The 17702-nt window shown below is 45.5% G+C and overlaps 1 protein-coding gene across 1 annotated transcript in view; it reads left to right on the forward strand.

Moving 5' to 3' along the window:
• Positions 1-17300, forward strand: part of RRN3 (RRN3 homolog, RNA polymerase I transcription factor) — a 30761-nt gene extending 13461 nt beyond the window's left edge. The window contains 10 exon segments of the mRNA XM_019468651.2: positions 561-659; positions 2532-2624; positions 3908-4046; positions 5693-5823; positions 7460-7590; positions 8576-8760; positions 10875-10983; positions 12666-12818; positions 13776-13863; positions 15385-17300. Coding sequence (XP_019324196.2) covers positions 561-659; positions 2532-2624; positions 3908-4046; positions 5693-5823; positions 7460-7590; positions 8576-8760; positions 10875-10983; positions 12666-12818; positions 13776-13863; positions 15385-15546 — 1290 coding nt within the window. The 3' untranslated portion in view covers positions 15547-17300.
• Positions 17301-17702: the final 402 nt, after the last annotated feature.

Genomic DNA, 17702 nt, shown 5'->3' on the forward strand with positions numbered 1-17702 from the left:
ATGAGAATGTTCTAAAATTGATTATGGGGACAGTTACACAAGTGAATATGCTAAAAAGTGTTGAATTGTACATTTTAAATGGATGATTTGTGTATGAATTTTATCTCAAACTTTTCTAAATAAAACACTTGTAGAAGTGTACAGATCACAAATTTAGTTCACTGGGGGGTGATTAGATGAATTATACTGAACATTGTATAGATAAACAGCATAGTTTCTGTGTTGCTGGATAGTCTATTTTTTTTCTGTTTAATTGAAACTGAAGGTTGTGGGGTAGCTGGGTAGCTCAGTTAGTAAAATGCCCGGCTCTTGGTTTTGGCTCAGGTCATGATCTCGTGGTTTGTGGGTTCGAAACCATGTCGGTCTGTGCTGATTTCATGGAGCCTGCTTGGGATTCTCTCTCTTTCTCCCTCTCTCTCCCCCCACCCAGCTCCTCCCCTGCTTACGCTCCCTGTCTCTTTCTCTTAAAAAGAAACTAAAGATCGTGTAATTGAGGTTTTGCTTACCTAATTACGAAACATTTATTCTCTGTTGAAATGTTTTGTCTTTTTATGTTTTAGGAATGTTATGTTCATAACTTGCTAAGGATTAGTGTATATTTTCCAACCTTGAGGCATGAAATTCTGGAGCTTGTGATTGAAAAGTTACTCAAGTTGGATGTAAGTATCTGGTAATCTGTTTTTCTCCTTGATTTGCATTTGTTAAATATATATAGTAGTACGTGAAGCAGTAGTAGCAGCAGTGGGGAAGAATCCACATTTCCACCTTTGATTCATTTCTTTGAATGTTTCTTAAACTTGATGGATGTGCTGGTGGTTGTAGACAGTTGCATCTCGTGGTTGGGGAACGAGGCATTAATTAGATGGTCATGCACACGTGAAAGTACAGTCGTGGGGCACCCGGGTGGCTCAGTCGGTTAAGCGTCCAGCTTCGGCTCAGGTCATGATCTCAAGGTTTGTGAGCTTGAGCCCCACGTCGGGTTCCGTGCTGACAACTCAGAGCCTGGAGCCTGCTTCGGATTCTGTGTCTCCCTCTGTCTCTGCCCCTCCTCTGCTCGTGCTCTGTCTCTCTCTCATAAATAAACGTTAAAAAAAAAAAAAGTGCAGTTGCGGCAAATGCTATAAATGGAATACATGCATCGTTATGTGCTGGAGAACCTGATGTAAGTGAGGGGATCAGGAAGGCATTCCTAAGGAAGTAATGTTGAATTCTTTACACGCTTTTTTAAAAAGGCCTGCAGTGGAGTGCAGAGGGAATAAGTGACAGTGGTGGGTTCTAGTGGCATCGGGGAGGAAAGGTGAGAACTGGTCCTGGAGACTGGACCGGAAGTCGAGGGTAAGAGAAAGGTAGCTCTCTGTGGAATAGAGTGTGGCGTGGCCGTTAGTGGTAAGGAGGATGGTCAGGAGGAGGTCGGAAGAGGAAGGAGTTCCATATTTGGGTGGATCGGGGTACGGCTGCGGAGCCAGGGGGAGAATACTCAGCAAGCAGTGGTGGCTGCAGGTAGGGGACTGGGAGCAAACCTGTGCGGTGATGCTGTTTAGGACAGGAGAGAGGGAGTGTGATCGGAAGTGGGCGGGAAACCGGGTACGGATACCCAGGGAGGATCTGGAAGCAGGCAGGGTTCACTCAGTAGGGTGAGCTGTGGTTGATATTTTTAAGTAAGGAGGATGAGCAAAACAAAAGTCCTTGGATTTGGTGATGAGGAGGTAGTCTGCTGCCGTGTCGCCGGAGGGGGCAGCTGCGTTTCAGGGGAAAGTGTGGATGGTTGGCAAGTGGGGCTGTCGGAGGCCTCGGTTGAGGGTGTGAGGAAGGGATGAGCGGGGCCCGGGGGAGACTTTAGGGTTCGGGAGACTGGAGGTTTGTGGCTGAGGAGCCGTGAGTGATGGAGGAGAGAGAGGTACTGTGGGGAGAACGAGGCCGCAACGGGGCAGGTCTGGGAGGGGCCGGAGGGTGGGCGGGCCGGTGCACTGCTTCCCGGGAGGTCCGCCTGTCTGGCCAACCGCGTATGTAATCTGTAAAGTCTTCCTCTCGTACGTACTAACGGAACATTTTAGAGTACATTTAGAAACGGGGTCCTGTATGATAGTAAAAAAGGCAGGACTTGAATGGTGTGTTAAACTAGGTCTCTGAAGGGGCATATACCAAGATGAATATTCAGTCATTCAAATTTAACTCGCGTTTTTTATTTTCCTGCTCAGTTGATTGATGAGATGCTTTTATGCATGACACGTACATAAATTGTGCGTAGTAAGAGTCGGAGTGAATGTTGAATTTGTTGAAGTTGATTTAGACCGCACAACAGTTCCTAATAATTTTGTAGAATTACGTAGTGAAGGGGGTTTGATTTGTAGTCCTGGAAATTACTTCGGGGCCCAGGCCAGTGCATGGGTTTGCACCATACTTGTATATTGAGTCACAGTGCTGGGAAGGGTGCTCAGGTGGACCCTTGAAAGTGTGTAAATCAGGTGGGTTTCCACTTCCCAGGTACTTTCAATGATTTTATTCTTTTCCACCCCTTTGCTTTAACGTAGGTGAACGCATCCCGGCAAGATATTGAGGATGCTGAAGAAGTAGCCGCTCAGACTGGCGATGGGACAGATGCCCCAGAAGGACTCTTCAGCATGGTCAGTGCTTCCTAACGAAAGCACATGTGTGCAGGTCTTAATTCCACGGGCGGGAGGCGACAGCTAATGGCTCCTCTTCTTCAAGGCTTTAGGTTAGAACAGTAGTTCACAGTTCAGCAAACTTGAAAAATGATTCTTTATTATTTTTTTTTGAGGGAGAGAGAGTGCAGGTTGGGCAGGGGCAGAGAGGGAGAAAGAGAATCCAAAGCAGGCTCCACGCTCAGCGCAGAGCCTGACATGGGGGCTCCGTCTCTCGAAGTGTGAGATAATGGCCTGAGCCGAGATTAAGAGTTGGATGCTTAACCGACGGAGCCACACAGGCGTCCCAACAGTGATTCTTGAATGAGTAGCTGTTACCATGTTGCGTACTGTCCAGGAGAGTTCGTTTCTTTCCGTGGCTGTGAATTTGGGTGTGGTGAAGTATATTTCATTTTTATTCTTAACTTTGGTTTTTTCTGCTTTTTTTTTGTTTTTGCAAAGCACGTGTGTTTTCGAGGGAGTGGTAAATAGAAAAGTCCCAGTGTGATTTCTTTATTTTGTAAGTCTGTGCCTTAATGCAGTGCCTCTCTGCCTGGGGCAGGGTTCACCGGAGGAGAGCCTGAGCAGGGGTGGGGGGGTGGGAGGGTGGAATTTAGGGACAAAGGGCAGGAGAAGGGACTACAAGGGAGAGTTCCAGCTATAGCATGATGACCCCAGGTCCCGGGAGCTCTGGAGCGGGAGTGGCGCCATAGACTTGATTCCAGCTTGAAAGCAGGGAGATGGCCTCCTGTGAATTGTTGTCATCTGGTCATTCTGGACAGGGAGGGCAGGAGGGAGTGCGAGGGTGGTCCTCTGGAGAGGCTGTTGGCCACCAGTGCTCACAGCAGCTGGGGCAGGGGTGCCCTGTTCTGGGAGAGGAGCCCTTGGCACCAGCAGTGCCCAGCACAGTGCGTTCCAGGTGCTCGGGGAAAGCTGCAGTGTTGGCACGGCCTTGGTTTGGGTGGGTCTTCGAGATGCGAGTCAGGCGGGGCTCTGAATCTGCTTCTAGTTTGAGCTCCTTGCTTGAGTGGTTCTGAGTCGTACTTCTGGTGGGGAGCTCTTGCCGAGAGGGGACCTATGTCTTTGCTTTACCTTTTTGGGGCTCTTGGCTGGTGTGTGACTCTTGATTTGGGGGTCGTGAGTTCAAGCCCCACGTTTAATGTAGAGATTACTTAAATAAATACAACTTAAAAAAGGGAAATGATCGTCTCTGAGAACTGTTTTTATTACAGTTTCTAATGTCAGTTTTTCCTTCGTCTTCAAAGGATGAGGACGAAGACCCTGGCGGTGAAACAAAGGCTGACGCACAAAGGCCCGATCGTATGGTGCATCCTGTAGCCGAGCGCCTGGACATCCTGCTCTCTTTGCTTCTGTCCTACATTAAGGACGTCTGCCATGTAGACGGTAACGACCTGCAGTAGTCATAGCAGTTCCTATGGAACCTGGCAGCGATAGACATCCTGTAAAAACTAGTGTTTTGAGGAGGACAAAAAGGGGGTTTAGAGAGGTTAAGTTACCTGCCAGTGTGACATAGCCTGAAAGTGGTGGGACTGGATTCAGGCTCGGCTGTGTTTCTCCTCGAAGCCGCCTGATCCTTTCAGCGACTGTCGCAGTCCAGGGTTAAAGTATGGAGTCTGCTCAGTGTTGGGTGGAGATCGGATCACACTCGAGCGGTTGAAGACCCCTAAGGGCGTAGTCCACGTTGGCGCATGGTGCTTAGTGTCACGCGTTAGTCTGGAGACCTTGTGCCGTGTTGGGCCACACACGTGTCGGTGCTGTAGTGAACCAGTTGGTGCGCTTCTTGCTTTTCTGGAACTTTTCGTTTAGAGGCTTTGCCATCAAAACAGGACTCTTCCATTCAAGTGAAGATTCAAGAATGATTCCCAGAATAAATCTGAGTTGACTGTGTTATTTCTTTAATCTTTTGTTGTAAAGGTATTGCAGTTGAGAGAAAATTTGGAAAGGATTAAAGGAAAGGATTTAAAAAGGCAATTTAGTTTTATTTTTTTTAAGTTTTTATTTTTAAAGTTTATTTTGAGAGACCGAGACTGTGCACACACGAGTCGGGGACGGGCAGAGAGGGAAAGAGAGAATCCCGAGCAGCCTCCGTGCTGTCAGCGTGGAGTGAGATGTGGGGCTCGAACCCACGAACTGTGACGTCATGACCTGAGTTGAAATCCAGCGTCAGATGCCCACCTAGATGCCCCCAAAAAGAAAACTTAAATGTTTGCATTTGTACTATTCAGAGAACCATTATTAACATGGTTTGTTTGTTTTTTTCTGTTAGCTTGTGTGTATTTAGCAGTGTGTTTTTCAGTGGATTTGGGGGTTATGCTATATGCATTGTTTCATAATCTGCCCTTTTCACCTGTTGTGCGTTGTCGGAGGCCATTCACTGTTCTTCTAGGTTGCTGTTGATTGTATGGATTTAACTGGTATCATTCCACGCCCCCCCAACCCCCCTTTGCCATTATAAATGTGTAATGAACATTCTTGTATATATGTGTCCCGTTACCTGTTGGGTAAGTTCCTAGCAGTAGAATTAGGGGATCAAAGGGCTCCTGTCACATAAATAGTAAAATTGCCTTTTAGAAGGGCTTCATATTGGGGCGCCTGCATGGTTCAGTCGGTCTGACTCTTGGTTTTGGCTCAGGTCTTGGTCTCACAGTTCATAAGTTCGAGTCCCGCATTGGGCTCTGTGCTGACGGTACGGAACCTGCTTGGGATCCTCTTTCCTCCCCTTTCTGTCCCCTGCCCCCGCTTGCACGTGCTCTCTTTCTCTCTCAAAATACGTAAATAGAACATTTAAAAAAAGGGGGCCTTCATATTTAGGGCATCACAGTAGCGTGTGAGATGAGGTTCTGCTTCATTGTCACTGCTGGATTATTACAGTTAAAAGGAAAATCTGTGCAAAATAAAAATGGCATTTTGTTATAATCATAGCTTAATGGGTGACGTTCCTTAATGGTGTTTTATTTTTAAAAATTTTGGGGAATGAAAGTGGTAGCTTAAAAAAAGTGTGAAGCTGAAATGGCAAATTTTCTCTCCAGGTAAGGTAGATAACAACAAAACGAAGGATTTATATCGAGATCTGATAACCATCTTTGACAAACTCCTGTTGCCCACTCACGCCTCCTGCCATGTACAGTTTTTCATGTTTTACCTCTGCAGCTTTAAATTGGTGAGTACTGGGGCACCATTAGCTTAGCTTAGTTTATTCTTGCCCATGATTTCCCCTTAAAAACTGGGGTGGAGGGGTAGGGAGGAGAGACACGAAGTATTTCTTTTCCTTGAGCTCACTTTACCATTGCCCTTCGTAAACTAGCTTGTTCTTTTTTAACATGTGGAAAGAGCCGGAAAGGACAGAGGGCATTGCTGGCTGCTGCCAGCCAGCACCAGCCGGCTCAGCTCTGCCAAGTGCTCTGAAAGGGCCATTCTGCATTTGCTCCACTAGGCGGTGTCCTTGCCCTTAATTGGAGCCTCTGCTATTAAAATCCTCTGGGATATTTAACTGTTGTGTTTTCTCAGTTGATCCTAACTAGCCCCAAACAACTTCTAAACCCAGAATTTTAAATCTTCAGGCTTTGGCTTTTTGTTTTGGAAAAAAATGAAAATACAGAAGATTCTTTCCTTACAATTCTTTTGTAGCTTCCTAGAACAATCAGGAGAGTACTGGGCATGGGTAAGAAGGTTAAATTCACTGTGCCCCAAAGTGTGTGTTAATAACTTTTGAAAAGAGCTATTTGGGGGGTGTCTGGGTGGCTCAGTCAGTTTAACGTCTGACCTTTGATTTTGGCTCAGGCCATGATCTCATGGCTCATGAGTCCGAGCCCCAAGTCGGGCTCTGTGCCGTCAGGGTGGAGCTTCGGATTCTCTCTGTCTGCCTCACCCCTGCGCATGTGTGCGCACTCGCGCGCGCTCTCTCTCTCTCTCTCTCTCCCTCTCTCCCTCTCTCTCTCTCCCTCTCCCTCCCTCCCTCTCCCTCCCTCTCCCCCTCTAAATAAATAAATAAGTAAATATTTAAAAATAGAAAAGAGCTATTTGGGAGAAGTTGGTGATTGTGTCCTTTGTGAAAAAGAAGCTTAATTATGGGGCGCCTGGGTGGCTCAGTCGGTTAAGTGTCCGACTTCAGCTCAGGTCACGATCTCGCGGTCCGTGAGTTCGAGCCCCGCGTCGGGCTCTGGGCTGATGGCTGAGAGCCTGGAGCCTGCTTCCGGTTCTGTGTCTCCCTCTCTCTCTGCCCCTCCCCCGTTCATGCTCTGTCTCTCTCTGTCTCAAAAATAAATAAACGTTAAAAAAAAAATTAAAAAAAAAAAAGCTTAATTAGTCTTTTTTCTGTGATTAGCATAATCAGTCAAACACTGAACTTTGATCTGTGTTTCTGTTTCTGCTAAGATCATTATGTTCAGTCAGAGACTGGGAGAATACTTTACACTCTGGAATGTACTGCCACACGGCTCCCACATGAGTGGGGGTTATTGCTGGTTTCTGTTTCTGGCTAACCATCCGAGTCACTTGTGGAGCTTTTAGAACAGGTGGACTCCAGAGCCCTGTCTCTGAAACTGTGAAGTGTGGAGAGTTGAGTTTGATGTTCAGCACCTTTTGGATCTTGGTTAATGCTGGGGAACATTGTTTTTAATAGTATTATCTCCAAGTATTGTACAAATATGAATGATGATAACTGTATATATTACTTAACTAGCAGTGTGAGATACTAGCACTTTCTTCTACTGGTGAGTTAAAAAATCTTAGGATTCCAATAGCCAGAATTTCTTAAACATTAAAAAAGTTTAGAGCAATACCTTCTATTTTTATAGGGATTTGCAGAAGCATTTTTGGAGCATCTCTGGAAAAAATTGCAGGATCCAAATAATCCTGCCATCATCAGGCAAGCTGCTGGAAATTATATTGGAAGCTTTTTGGCAAGAGCTAAATTTATTCCTCTTATGTAAGTAACCTAATTTTCAAGTGTTTTTTCATGCCATGCTTTAAAAAGATTATAACATTGTCTTAAATCAGAGAAACCCCTGCCTCATGTTTTTTTTTTTTCTTGTCTGACTTTCAAGTGAGAAAATCTGTTCACACTATGCAAGATGTTTACATTTCCAAAAGGCAATTTCAGAATAAAATGTCTCCTTTAGATACAAAACCTCATATGGAAAGCTTTTGTCATTTGTTTTGCGTGGTTACACTTGAACACGAAGATCCATCTGTCTTCATGAATATTGTACAGTGTTGTATACTGTTTTAATTCTTTTTATAGGTTTGTCATTTTTCATTTGCATTCTGAATCAATTGTATCTGTTAAAGCTGAAGAAAAAAGTCTTTTAAAGGTAATAGAAATATCTATTTAGGAGGCCAGCTCTAGGCCTGCTTCTTCCAGTGATCCATGAAGATGTCTTTGGGCGAGGATGCTATTAAAAAAACGCATCTCCCAAAACTAAAAGCCATCTGTCCCTCTGTCCTAAATTGTAGGCCATAGAACTTTATCAGAACCTTGTAAGGAGAACCCTGTAGGGAATGGTGGAGTCAGCCAGACCATCTTTCCCTTGTAAGACGTTGGTAAACGTGGCTTATTCCTCGGCCATATTGTCCTGAGAGGGCAGGTGGCTGTCAGAGAAGTCCTTCGGAGTTGACGGGGAGAAATGGTTGTCCATCCCTTGGGACCTCAGGCATCCTTAGGGGCCTGCCTCTCATTCCCCGAAGGTCCGTGCACTCTGCCTTGTAATTGAAAAGCTGCCTTCCTGCTCGCCCGTCCTTTTCCTTCCCCTCTGTGCCCCTGGGGAACAGATCAAGAGGCCTATAGATCGACTTCTCTTAGTTTGTGGTGAGAGCCAGTTGTGTGCTGTTTTGTAAGTCACTCGTGTGTTTTTATGTCACTCTTGTGTTTTTATGAAACAAGTGAAGTTGACTCGAATTTTTCTTTTCTCTAGTACTGTAAAATCATGCCTAGATCTTTTGGTTAACTGGCTGCACATGTACCTTAATAACCAGGATTCGGGAACAAAGGCCTTTTGTGACGTTGCTCTCCATGGACCGTTTTATTCAGCCTGCCAAGCTGTGTTCTACACTTTTGTTTTTAGACACAAGCAGCTTTTAAGTGGAAACCTCAAAGAAGGTCAGTGATGTGGGATTGATGGATGTGAACTGGCTTTTCCTTGACTGCTAGTCGCCCTTTAGGATGGAGGGTTTGATGAAAACAGTGGAGTCAGAATGCACTCAGACTTGTACCCATAATTTCAAGCAGCCCTTAGGGGCTCCTAAAGCCCTTTAAGCGCCCTCCTTAACAGTGGATGGGTTTGCGTGTGCACCCGTGTTTTTAGAGTGATTGTGACCCGCCAAGGGGCTCTTCTTCAGAGGTGATGCCTGGAGCAGCGCCTCCTGCCTGTCACTTTGATTGGCAGCGAAGGGCGGGCGTCCCGGGGGACCTAGGCACACGCAGGATATTGTTTGGCAGGGTTAGAAGTGAAAACCAGATGAGTAGGAATCTGAAGCTTGTGGTCGTAACGGTTATGCTGCTTTATCTAAGGACCTCAGCCTTAATCTTCCAGGTTTCACTCTTGCTAATTTCTCAGAGTTAATGCAGAGTTTAAATCTGCCAGATGAAGCTTGTATATTAGGTTAGTGTAACAAGAACAACGCCAGTGAAGTGAGTTTAAATGTGTTTGTTTATTTGCGTGAAAAATTCAAATGGATGAATAGGCCGTTTTCTCTAAACCAGATTTTCTCAATCTCTGACATTTGGGGCTGGATAACCCTTTGCTGTAGGGGCTACGTCCTTTGCACTGTAGGAAGCTTAGCATCCCCTCCTTGCTCTGTTGTGACAGCTAAAACCCTCCAGAACCTGCCACGTGTCCTCTTGGGGGCATAGCTGCTTTGAGTTGAGAACCACAGCTCTAAACTGACATTTGTGTGTGTTGCATTGTATGGGTTTACTCATATCCTGTCACTTTTGAAAAGATGGGGGGTTAAAATTAGTTGTATAAACCAGGAGTAGGATAAGGGTTTTAAGTATTGTCTTTTTTTTTTTTTTTAATGTACAAATAAATGGTAAGAGTCTTGGTAAAGAGGATGTGTTTCTTGTAAGCCATGACATTATCCCATTTTTAGTCATTTTTATCAAAATACACATCACAGATGGGGAGAGCCTGACTGGCTCAGCTGGAGGAACATGCAACTCTTGATCTCAGGGTCGTGAATTTGAGTCCTGTGCTGGGTGTAGATGTCATTTAAATAAAGAAACCTTAAAAACAAACCGTCCAAGAATCTCCTAAAAATATATACTTAAGTACAAGTGGGTTTGCTTGCCTTTTGAAATCAGTATGGTGTCTTTCTCTTACTGACATAGGAGAGAATTAATAGTTCCTAGTTCCCAGAGGGCGGTATCTCATTCTTACTCTACCTCCCTGGCTTCCTTGTAAAAAACCCAGCGCAGCACCTGAAGTACGAGCAGCTGTCCCCCCTTGGGTGGGACGCCCCACCGCACTGATGCTTTCAGCCGCGCGGGTCCTGCTGTCCGTTGGCTGTTGTCACACCGGCGTGTGTGTCTGTCTGGGGATGGCAGGAAGGAGGAGTTTCAGGTGGTTCGGTCCTGAACCTCTCAGGACGGAGCCTCCTTTTGTTACCTCCAGTTTGTAGCAATTTCATGATTAACTGAAATCAGATCACGAGTATTTTTTTCTCTGTAAACTCAACGTGTGCTGAGCTTATACGTATCTGAGTCCTAAATTGTCATGTAAGTTAATAGCTCACTAGGAATGTATGATTACCTCCTGGGTTTTTGAAAGAATACCCTGTTTTCTTTAGAAGAGGTGACCTAGTCCTAAGCAAGCGTGGTGACCTTCTCTTAGGCTCTTTGTTGTATGACCATATGGACCTGTATTTAAAGCATTTCTGCAAGTAGCTCTGTGAAAAATTTTTTTAAATTTTTTTTTAATGTTTATTTATTTTTGAGAGAGCAAGACAGAGCATGAGTGGGGAAGGGACAGAGAGAGAAGGAGGCACAGAATCTGAAACAGCTCTGCTGAGCTGTCAGCAGAGAGCCCGATGCGAGGCTTGAACTCGGAAACGGCGAGATCATGACCTGAGCTGAAGTCGGTCGCTTAACCGACTGAGCCACCCAGATGCCCCTCGTGAGAAGTTTTTTTAAACTGTGAAATAATCTGTGCTGCTTAAAGATACTTGGACTGTTATGTTTGTACTTTTAAAAAATGTTTTGTTTTTTAATCAAAGGTTTGACATACCTTCAGAGTCTAAATTTTGAACGTATAGTGATGAGTCAGCTAAATCCCCTGAAGATTTGTCTGCCTTCGGTAGTTAACTTTTTTGCTGCAATCACAAGGTAAGTTATTAATACTTTATTGGTGGGAATTATTTAAAAACAACTTTATATTAATACTTTAAAGTTCCATTAAGTTTCTGTGAAATTATTCAGTCAAATTAATGACCATCAAACACGTAAAAGCCAGTAATACAGTACTTACAGGGACCGCTGCAGTTAGGATTTTGTTCTTACTTTGGTGGTAATGGAAATTGCTCCTGCTTTTGTTCAAAGACCGTAACTCAGCAGAAGCCTCGGCACTTTGAAACGAGTGAGGCAGCCAGTAAGCCGAGAGTTACAGACCAAAGATGTTTATTAGAGTAATGAAAATAGACTGGACGCGAGAGGGATGTGCCACAGTAGGAGACGGGCTGGTGCAGGACGGTTCTGTCGGGCCTGGGGCTCCGGCTCGCGCACGCTCGGAAGCCCTTCACGTGGAGCTCGCTGCGTCCTCACAGTCCCGGGACTGACGTGGTAAGGCCCCGTTTAAGAACAGGGAGGTGGAGGCCCGGAGAGCGGGAATGACCCGTGAGACACAGTGGCTAGACTGTGTCAGAGCCAGCATTCGAGTGCAGGCAGCCTGGCCCTCCCCGAGTTAGTCTGCTTGGCGCGCACAGTGAGTTGGCGACGGGATACTCAGGGTAGGGTCATAGCTTAAAATCTTCAACGCACGAGAGTCTGTTCTATTAGACAAAGATCCCATCCCTTGTTCCCCTTTAGACCGCTTGCTGCTCTTACTCGGTAACCTTAATTTTCATTTGCTGGCCATCAAGTTCAAGGTACCGTGTCTCTCCTGAGATCTCAGAAATGGTTACAGAATCAAGGAAAGGAATAAACAACAAGCAAGAGCATTCGGCAGGTGAAGGGTCCCAGCACACCGCAGGAAGATGGGAAGCAGCAGACTTGAGTGAAGCGGGGCAGGTGGCCGAGAACATTCCTGGGCTGGGACTAGAGGGCTTGGGTTGGCAAGTGGATTGTCCAGCAGGCTGTCGGCGTGGGGTGGGGCGGCAGGCTTGCTCGGGGTGAGACGTGAGGTCGAGAGCTAAGAGCAAGAGGTGGAATTCTTGTGTCGTTCTGTGCCCGCTGCTTTCGCTTAGTGGTTTTGAGATACACATCGACCCGTACAACCGCGTTTGGATTTTAATTGCTGTGTAATGTTCCATTAATTTTTTTTTAGTTGATCCTTTGTTGGGGTTTAAGTTGTTAGTTTTTTCAGAATTGGGAACAGCAGCTTAGGGGTGACGTTATAGGTAAACCAGTACAGTTCTCGTGGCTTCAGTAGCCAGGTCTCTCCCTCAGCAGCCGCTATCCTGTCCGTAAATCCTGAGCCCCTTTATTCTCTTACAAACGGCAAAAAGAGACCACTTGTGTAATTTTGCAGACTCTAAGAGTCCCACCGCGAACACATTCATGTTTAGTGAGTCACGCCTATTAATAATCTCAGCCCGCTCTATCGTTCTCAAGGTGATAGCCACACTTTTCTTTCTCCTTATTATTAACAAGCTTCTAAATAGTAGACCCGGAAAGCTGTACCCTAAAAGCATTGCTTTCTGTTTTGTGTTGTCTTTTCTTGCACTTAATACGTTTGACAGTATCCGCGTGGTTAGAACAGGTGTCGCACACAACAGGCACATCCGTGCAGTCATTCCACCATCCACCGTGTTAACGCCGCCCGTCTGTGTTTTGGTTTTGTGGTTCTGCAGTAAATACCAGCTGGTCTTCTGCTACACGATCATTGAGAGGAACAATCGCCAGATGCTCCCAGTTATTAGAAGTACAGCCGGAGGGGACTCCGTGCGAACCTGCACGAACCCACTGGACACCTTCTTCCCCTTCGATCCTTGTGTGCTTAAGAGGTGGGTGCTCTTAGTCCCCCTGTCGGTGGTGAATTTACGTGTGGTGTCTATTGGCTTTTCCCACGAGTGGGGTTTCCTGGTCATCGAGTGGCCATTCGTGTCTGTGTATCGGCAACTCACGGTCTCCAGGCACGTGTTTCACGGACCCCGAGTAGGGAATACGCGTTAGACGCTGCGGCCTGCTCTGAGCACACTGGGCGGGGCCGATCTTTAGCTCAGGAAGAACCCTGGATTGACACCAAAGGTCTTGTGATTTATTTTTTGTTTTTCTTTAAACCTGTTGGTTTAAACATCAAAGGGGATGGGGATAGAAGAGACTGGATGGGGAGGATGCTGCCCTTTCGTGGTTCATAATGTTCTGCCTAGCGACTCGTTCTTTCCTCTGGAGACCACATTCCACGCTGTTGGAAAGGTCATCGACAGCCATGTAATTTATCTGGATGGGTAATTCAGAAAACCCACCAAGCCAGTCTTAATTTGCACTTGTATAAGGAAGGAGGACTTTCGCTTACGGTACAGTTTCTAACTAGCAACACGATTCGGGGTCATCTGGTCCCTCAAGTCTTGGTTGACTGAAAACCAGGTGGGTCTTTTTTCCCAGACTAATTTTTAGTAGATTTACTGTAGGGATATACAAAAAATGAAGTTTCAGAGGAATATAACTTTGTTTTCATTTGGACATATTCTAACTCATTGTCAGGCTTTGCACAGTTGAGGAATAATTTCACTTGACAATAAAAAGATGAGACAGTAGTTTAATACTCCATCTGAGTGGGGGAAGTCTTACCAAGAAGGAGCCACATCATTTACAGTACTGACATGCAGGATTTTGACACAGCAATTATTTGAACCACAGTTTTTATTTGGGTAGTGGATCCTGTGAGAGAAGGGCTCTAGACATGTCTGACTGTCGCAGTAGCATTGAACTTGATTTTGAGATGTGATCTCTGTCGACAGGTCGAAGAAATTCATTGATCCTATTTATCAGATCTGGGAAAACATGAGTGCAGAGGAGCTTCAAGAGTTTACGAAACCTGTCAGAAAGGTACGCTTGTGACTTGGCACCCCGGCTGGGAGTGTCCTTGGTGGACACGGATGACAGTCACGTAGTAATTAGCAGTGTCACACTTAAAGACTGCATTTTGTTCCTTTTGCTTTTACAAAATTCCAAGCTCACGGTATGTTCTTATGAAAAGGGTTTTTGTTTTTTTGATGAATTGCTTAAACTAGATACTTTGCAGGGTACCTGGGTGGCTCAGCCAATTAAGTGTCCAGCTTTTGTTTGTTTGTTTGTTTGTTTGTTTGTTTTGAGAGAAAGACAGGGCACACACAAGTGGGGAAGAGGCACAGAGAGAGGAGAGAGAGAATCCCAAGCAGGTTCCACGCTGTCAGCAGAGCCTGACACGGGGCTCGAGCTCACAAACTGTGAGATCGTGACCTGAGCCGAAGCCAAGAATCTGACGCTTAACTAACAGAGAGTCACCAGGTGCCCCAAGCGTCTGACTTCTTGAATTTGGCTCCGGTCATGATCTCAGGGTTGTGAGATCGAGCCCCACATTGGGTTCTGCACTACAGCACGAAGCCTGCTTGGAATTCTCTCTCTCCACCTCCCCCCTCTGCTCTTCCCCCGCTCACGTGTTGTTTTCCTCTCTCTCAAAAATAAACAAAATTAAAAAAACAGAACCAAAAACTAGATACTTTGTAAGCTAACTTTGGGAAGTGAAGGTTAATTAAAAGTCAGCTCAACATATTACAATTTTTTTTTATTATTTATTTTTAAGTTTATCCTGAGAGAGGGAGAGAGACTACAAAGAGCGGAGGGAGACAGAGAGTGGGGGAGAGAATTCCAAGCAGGCTCCGTACTGCAGGTACAGAGCCCAATGTGGGCTTGAACCCACAAACCTTGAGATCATGACCTGAGCCGAAGCCAGGAGTTGGACGCTGAACCAACTGAGCCACCCAGGCGCCCCTCAACAAATTAGGATCTTTATCACATGGTCATTACCACCAAATAACAATCTCAGATTTACTTATGTCTTTTTTCATAAGTAATCATTGGAAAGCTCTTTTTTCCTTTATATTTTGCTTTGGGGGTGGTCATTAATTCACTCATTTACACTGTTAGATACAAGGGGGATGACACTGAGTGAGAAAGACAGGTCATTGCTGTCTGCCCTCATTGAGCTTAAAATCTGTTTAAAAAATTGTGGACTTTAAACAAGTAGTCCCATGTGATCAGCACTTGTGTGGGCAGTTGGGGATGAAGTGTGCCTCGGAGTAAACTTTCAAAATTAAGACATTCTTGGGGCACCTGTGTGGCTCAATTGGCTCAGTGTCTGGCTCTTGATCTCAGCTCGGGTCATGATCTTGGGGTTGCGGGGTCAAGCCCCGTGTTGGGCTCCATGCCGGGCAGGCGTGAAGCCTACTTAAAAAAAAAAAACAAAAAAACAAAAACTATTTCCTCTATCTTCATCTTTCCAGAAGCGGCACATTCCTGAAAGACATTCTCGAAAGCTTTGCACACCGCCACTGGTGGTCTGACCGGTAATCTCTTGTCCTTGTACAGCAGGTGGTGGAGGATGAAGATGATGACTTTTTGAAAGGTGAAGTTGGCGTGGCCCCGAGCTCCTTTGACCCGCATTTCCGAAGTCCCTCAAGCAGCGTGGGCTCCCCTCCTGTGTTCTACCTGCCAGACCAGTCCCCTGTGACCACGAGGATTTGTGATTGAGACTGAGACCAGCGTCTCTCCCCACGGTGCCCTTCGGTACCAGGGCTCATCCTGTTTGAACCAGAGCGAGTATCTGCCTCAGGCATCTTACTTGCAAGGTAGACGTACTCTGGTGTCTGAACAGACGTGCTGTTTTGGTTTTTTTTTTTTTCCTTTTTCTTTTTTGCTCCTGTGCAAACAAAAGAAAAGACGGAGTATCATGTGCAATATTTTAGAAAGGAGTTGATGATCAGTGTTGAAGGCTTGACTTGTGTGTTGGGTGTATATTTTATTTCTGCTATAGCTTTCTGGCATCGTTGTGAAATTTCTGATCTGGGCAGTGGCCTGTTTTAGCGGGATGGCACATAGGTTTGGTCTGAGCCATAATCACAGGACTTTGTTGATCCAGTTTATTTTCAGTGAAAAAAATCCTCTAGGAGACTATTCCACATCTTTAAAATGATTCTACTTTGGGTACAGTGTTGACCCTCAGCTGGAACCGTATTTGTGTGTTGGGATTTCATTGGGATGCGGAGGGGGCGGGAGGAAAGTGGGAAGGTGGCCCGAGCCGGTCCCTGACGCTAGAAGCCGGAGCTGGCACTGAAGGTCTCCAGGGATTGTCAGAGGCCGAGGAAGTCCCCGAGGAAAGACATGCAGGATTTAGGGAAGCGGAAGCAGACAAGTCATACGCTCGTGAGTGGAAGAACGGAGTTAAAAGAACCACAGAGTTCCGGGTAAATGAAATTCCCATACACTGAGAGTGGAGTTGGACTCTCATAAAACACAGCACATGATTTTACCGTGAGGCTCCCAGGAGGGTGGTTAGGACTGGGAGTGCTTGCTTGTAGTGGAATGTTGCTTGGGTTTGTTTTTTGTTTTAACTAGAATCAGTTTGGTCATTTTGAGAGTTTCTTTGTCCTGATGGAGCAGGGGAGAGGAGCCTGGCTTCTTTGGTGGAATGGTTTTGCTAGCGACAACAGCCAAGGTTGTAGCTGCAGCCTCCGTTTGCCCGCTGATGTCTCATGGAGTTCAGCTCGGTGAAATCCTCCTTGGGGGGACTCTTTTTGTACTTTTATAACTAAACACTGAGAGAGGAGTCTAATAAACACCCTCACTTCATAACACGTGTGTGTGAGCGCACGGCTGGGCTCATTCTGTGGCTCATGCGTATTTTAGCTTCATTCCTTGTGTGTATACTTTTGTGTTACTTGTGAAAATGGACATCTCTAAACATATTTATTTTTCTGCCACTTTTCCTATTATTTAAAAGCAAGCAATATTTTCTCGATCGCAAATATTTTGTAATGAAATACTTTCTCTTTCCTAGGGCTTTGTATGCTCTTGTATAATTATAACGATGGTGATGTAGAGTAAATACGCTTTTGGAAAACAGAAATTTTTATTGGTTTAAAAAGTTTTGGATATTGGTGATTTTCTTTTGGTGACTTGGTGGACAGTCATCGGAGAACCTTTAGGTTCTCTGGTTTTTTAACTGCTGGCTAAAGGGTGGGTGGGTGGGATTTTTGTGACCTGGATGAAACGGGTCCATGGGAATGTGTCCATAGAAATTAACGGTAAGTGGAGTGGGCCTTTGTGGGTTGAGAAGTTTTAGTGTAGAAGGGTATCTTTACAAGTAAGTCCGCTTAATGTCAGAAGAGTTTGAGGAAAAAAACATTGTGAACATAGAACAATGATATGGTTAATCTGGATGTTTTGTTCTTATACCAGTAATGGAGTAAAGGGAGGTACCCCAATAAAGAGGCTTCTCAAACAGATGTTTTGATTTCTTTGGTTTTTACTGACGAACGTGAAAGGTCTGTCAGGAAACTGCAGCTAACACATCACACGGTTTTTAAAGAGGCGGAAATACTGCCAGAGCGGTACAGGGGACAGCTGGGGAGTAAAGGACACACTGGTAATGAGAAGGACTAGCTCAGGTGTCAGTGACTCCGTGAGCACGCCTAGCCACGAGGGCCGCCGAGGCTTGAACTGGTTCCGGGAAAACAAACGCTTCAGAAAATGCACGCACTTTGGAAGGAACATCGTGGGGGAAAAATTGGCAAGTTTCTTCGGGAATTATATAAAAAGAGTTTTCTAATCCTCTTACTATTGAAAAGCGGGCTTTTATTTGGGTAAGAGTTCCAGGGCCCATCCTGTTTGTCTGCAATGGGCGGGTC

Source organism: Panthera pardus, unplaced genomic scaffold, assembly GCF_024362965.1.
Source record: "Panthera pardus isolate Hobbes unplaced genomic scaffold, ASM2436296v1 HiC_scaffold_5, whole genome shotgun sequence".
In the NCBI taxonomy this organism is placed as follows: Eukaryota; Metazoa; Chordata; class Mammalia; order Carnivora; family Felidae; genus Panthera; species Panthera pardus.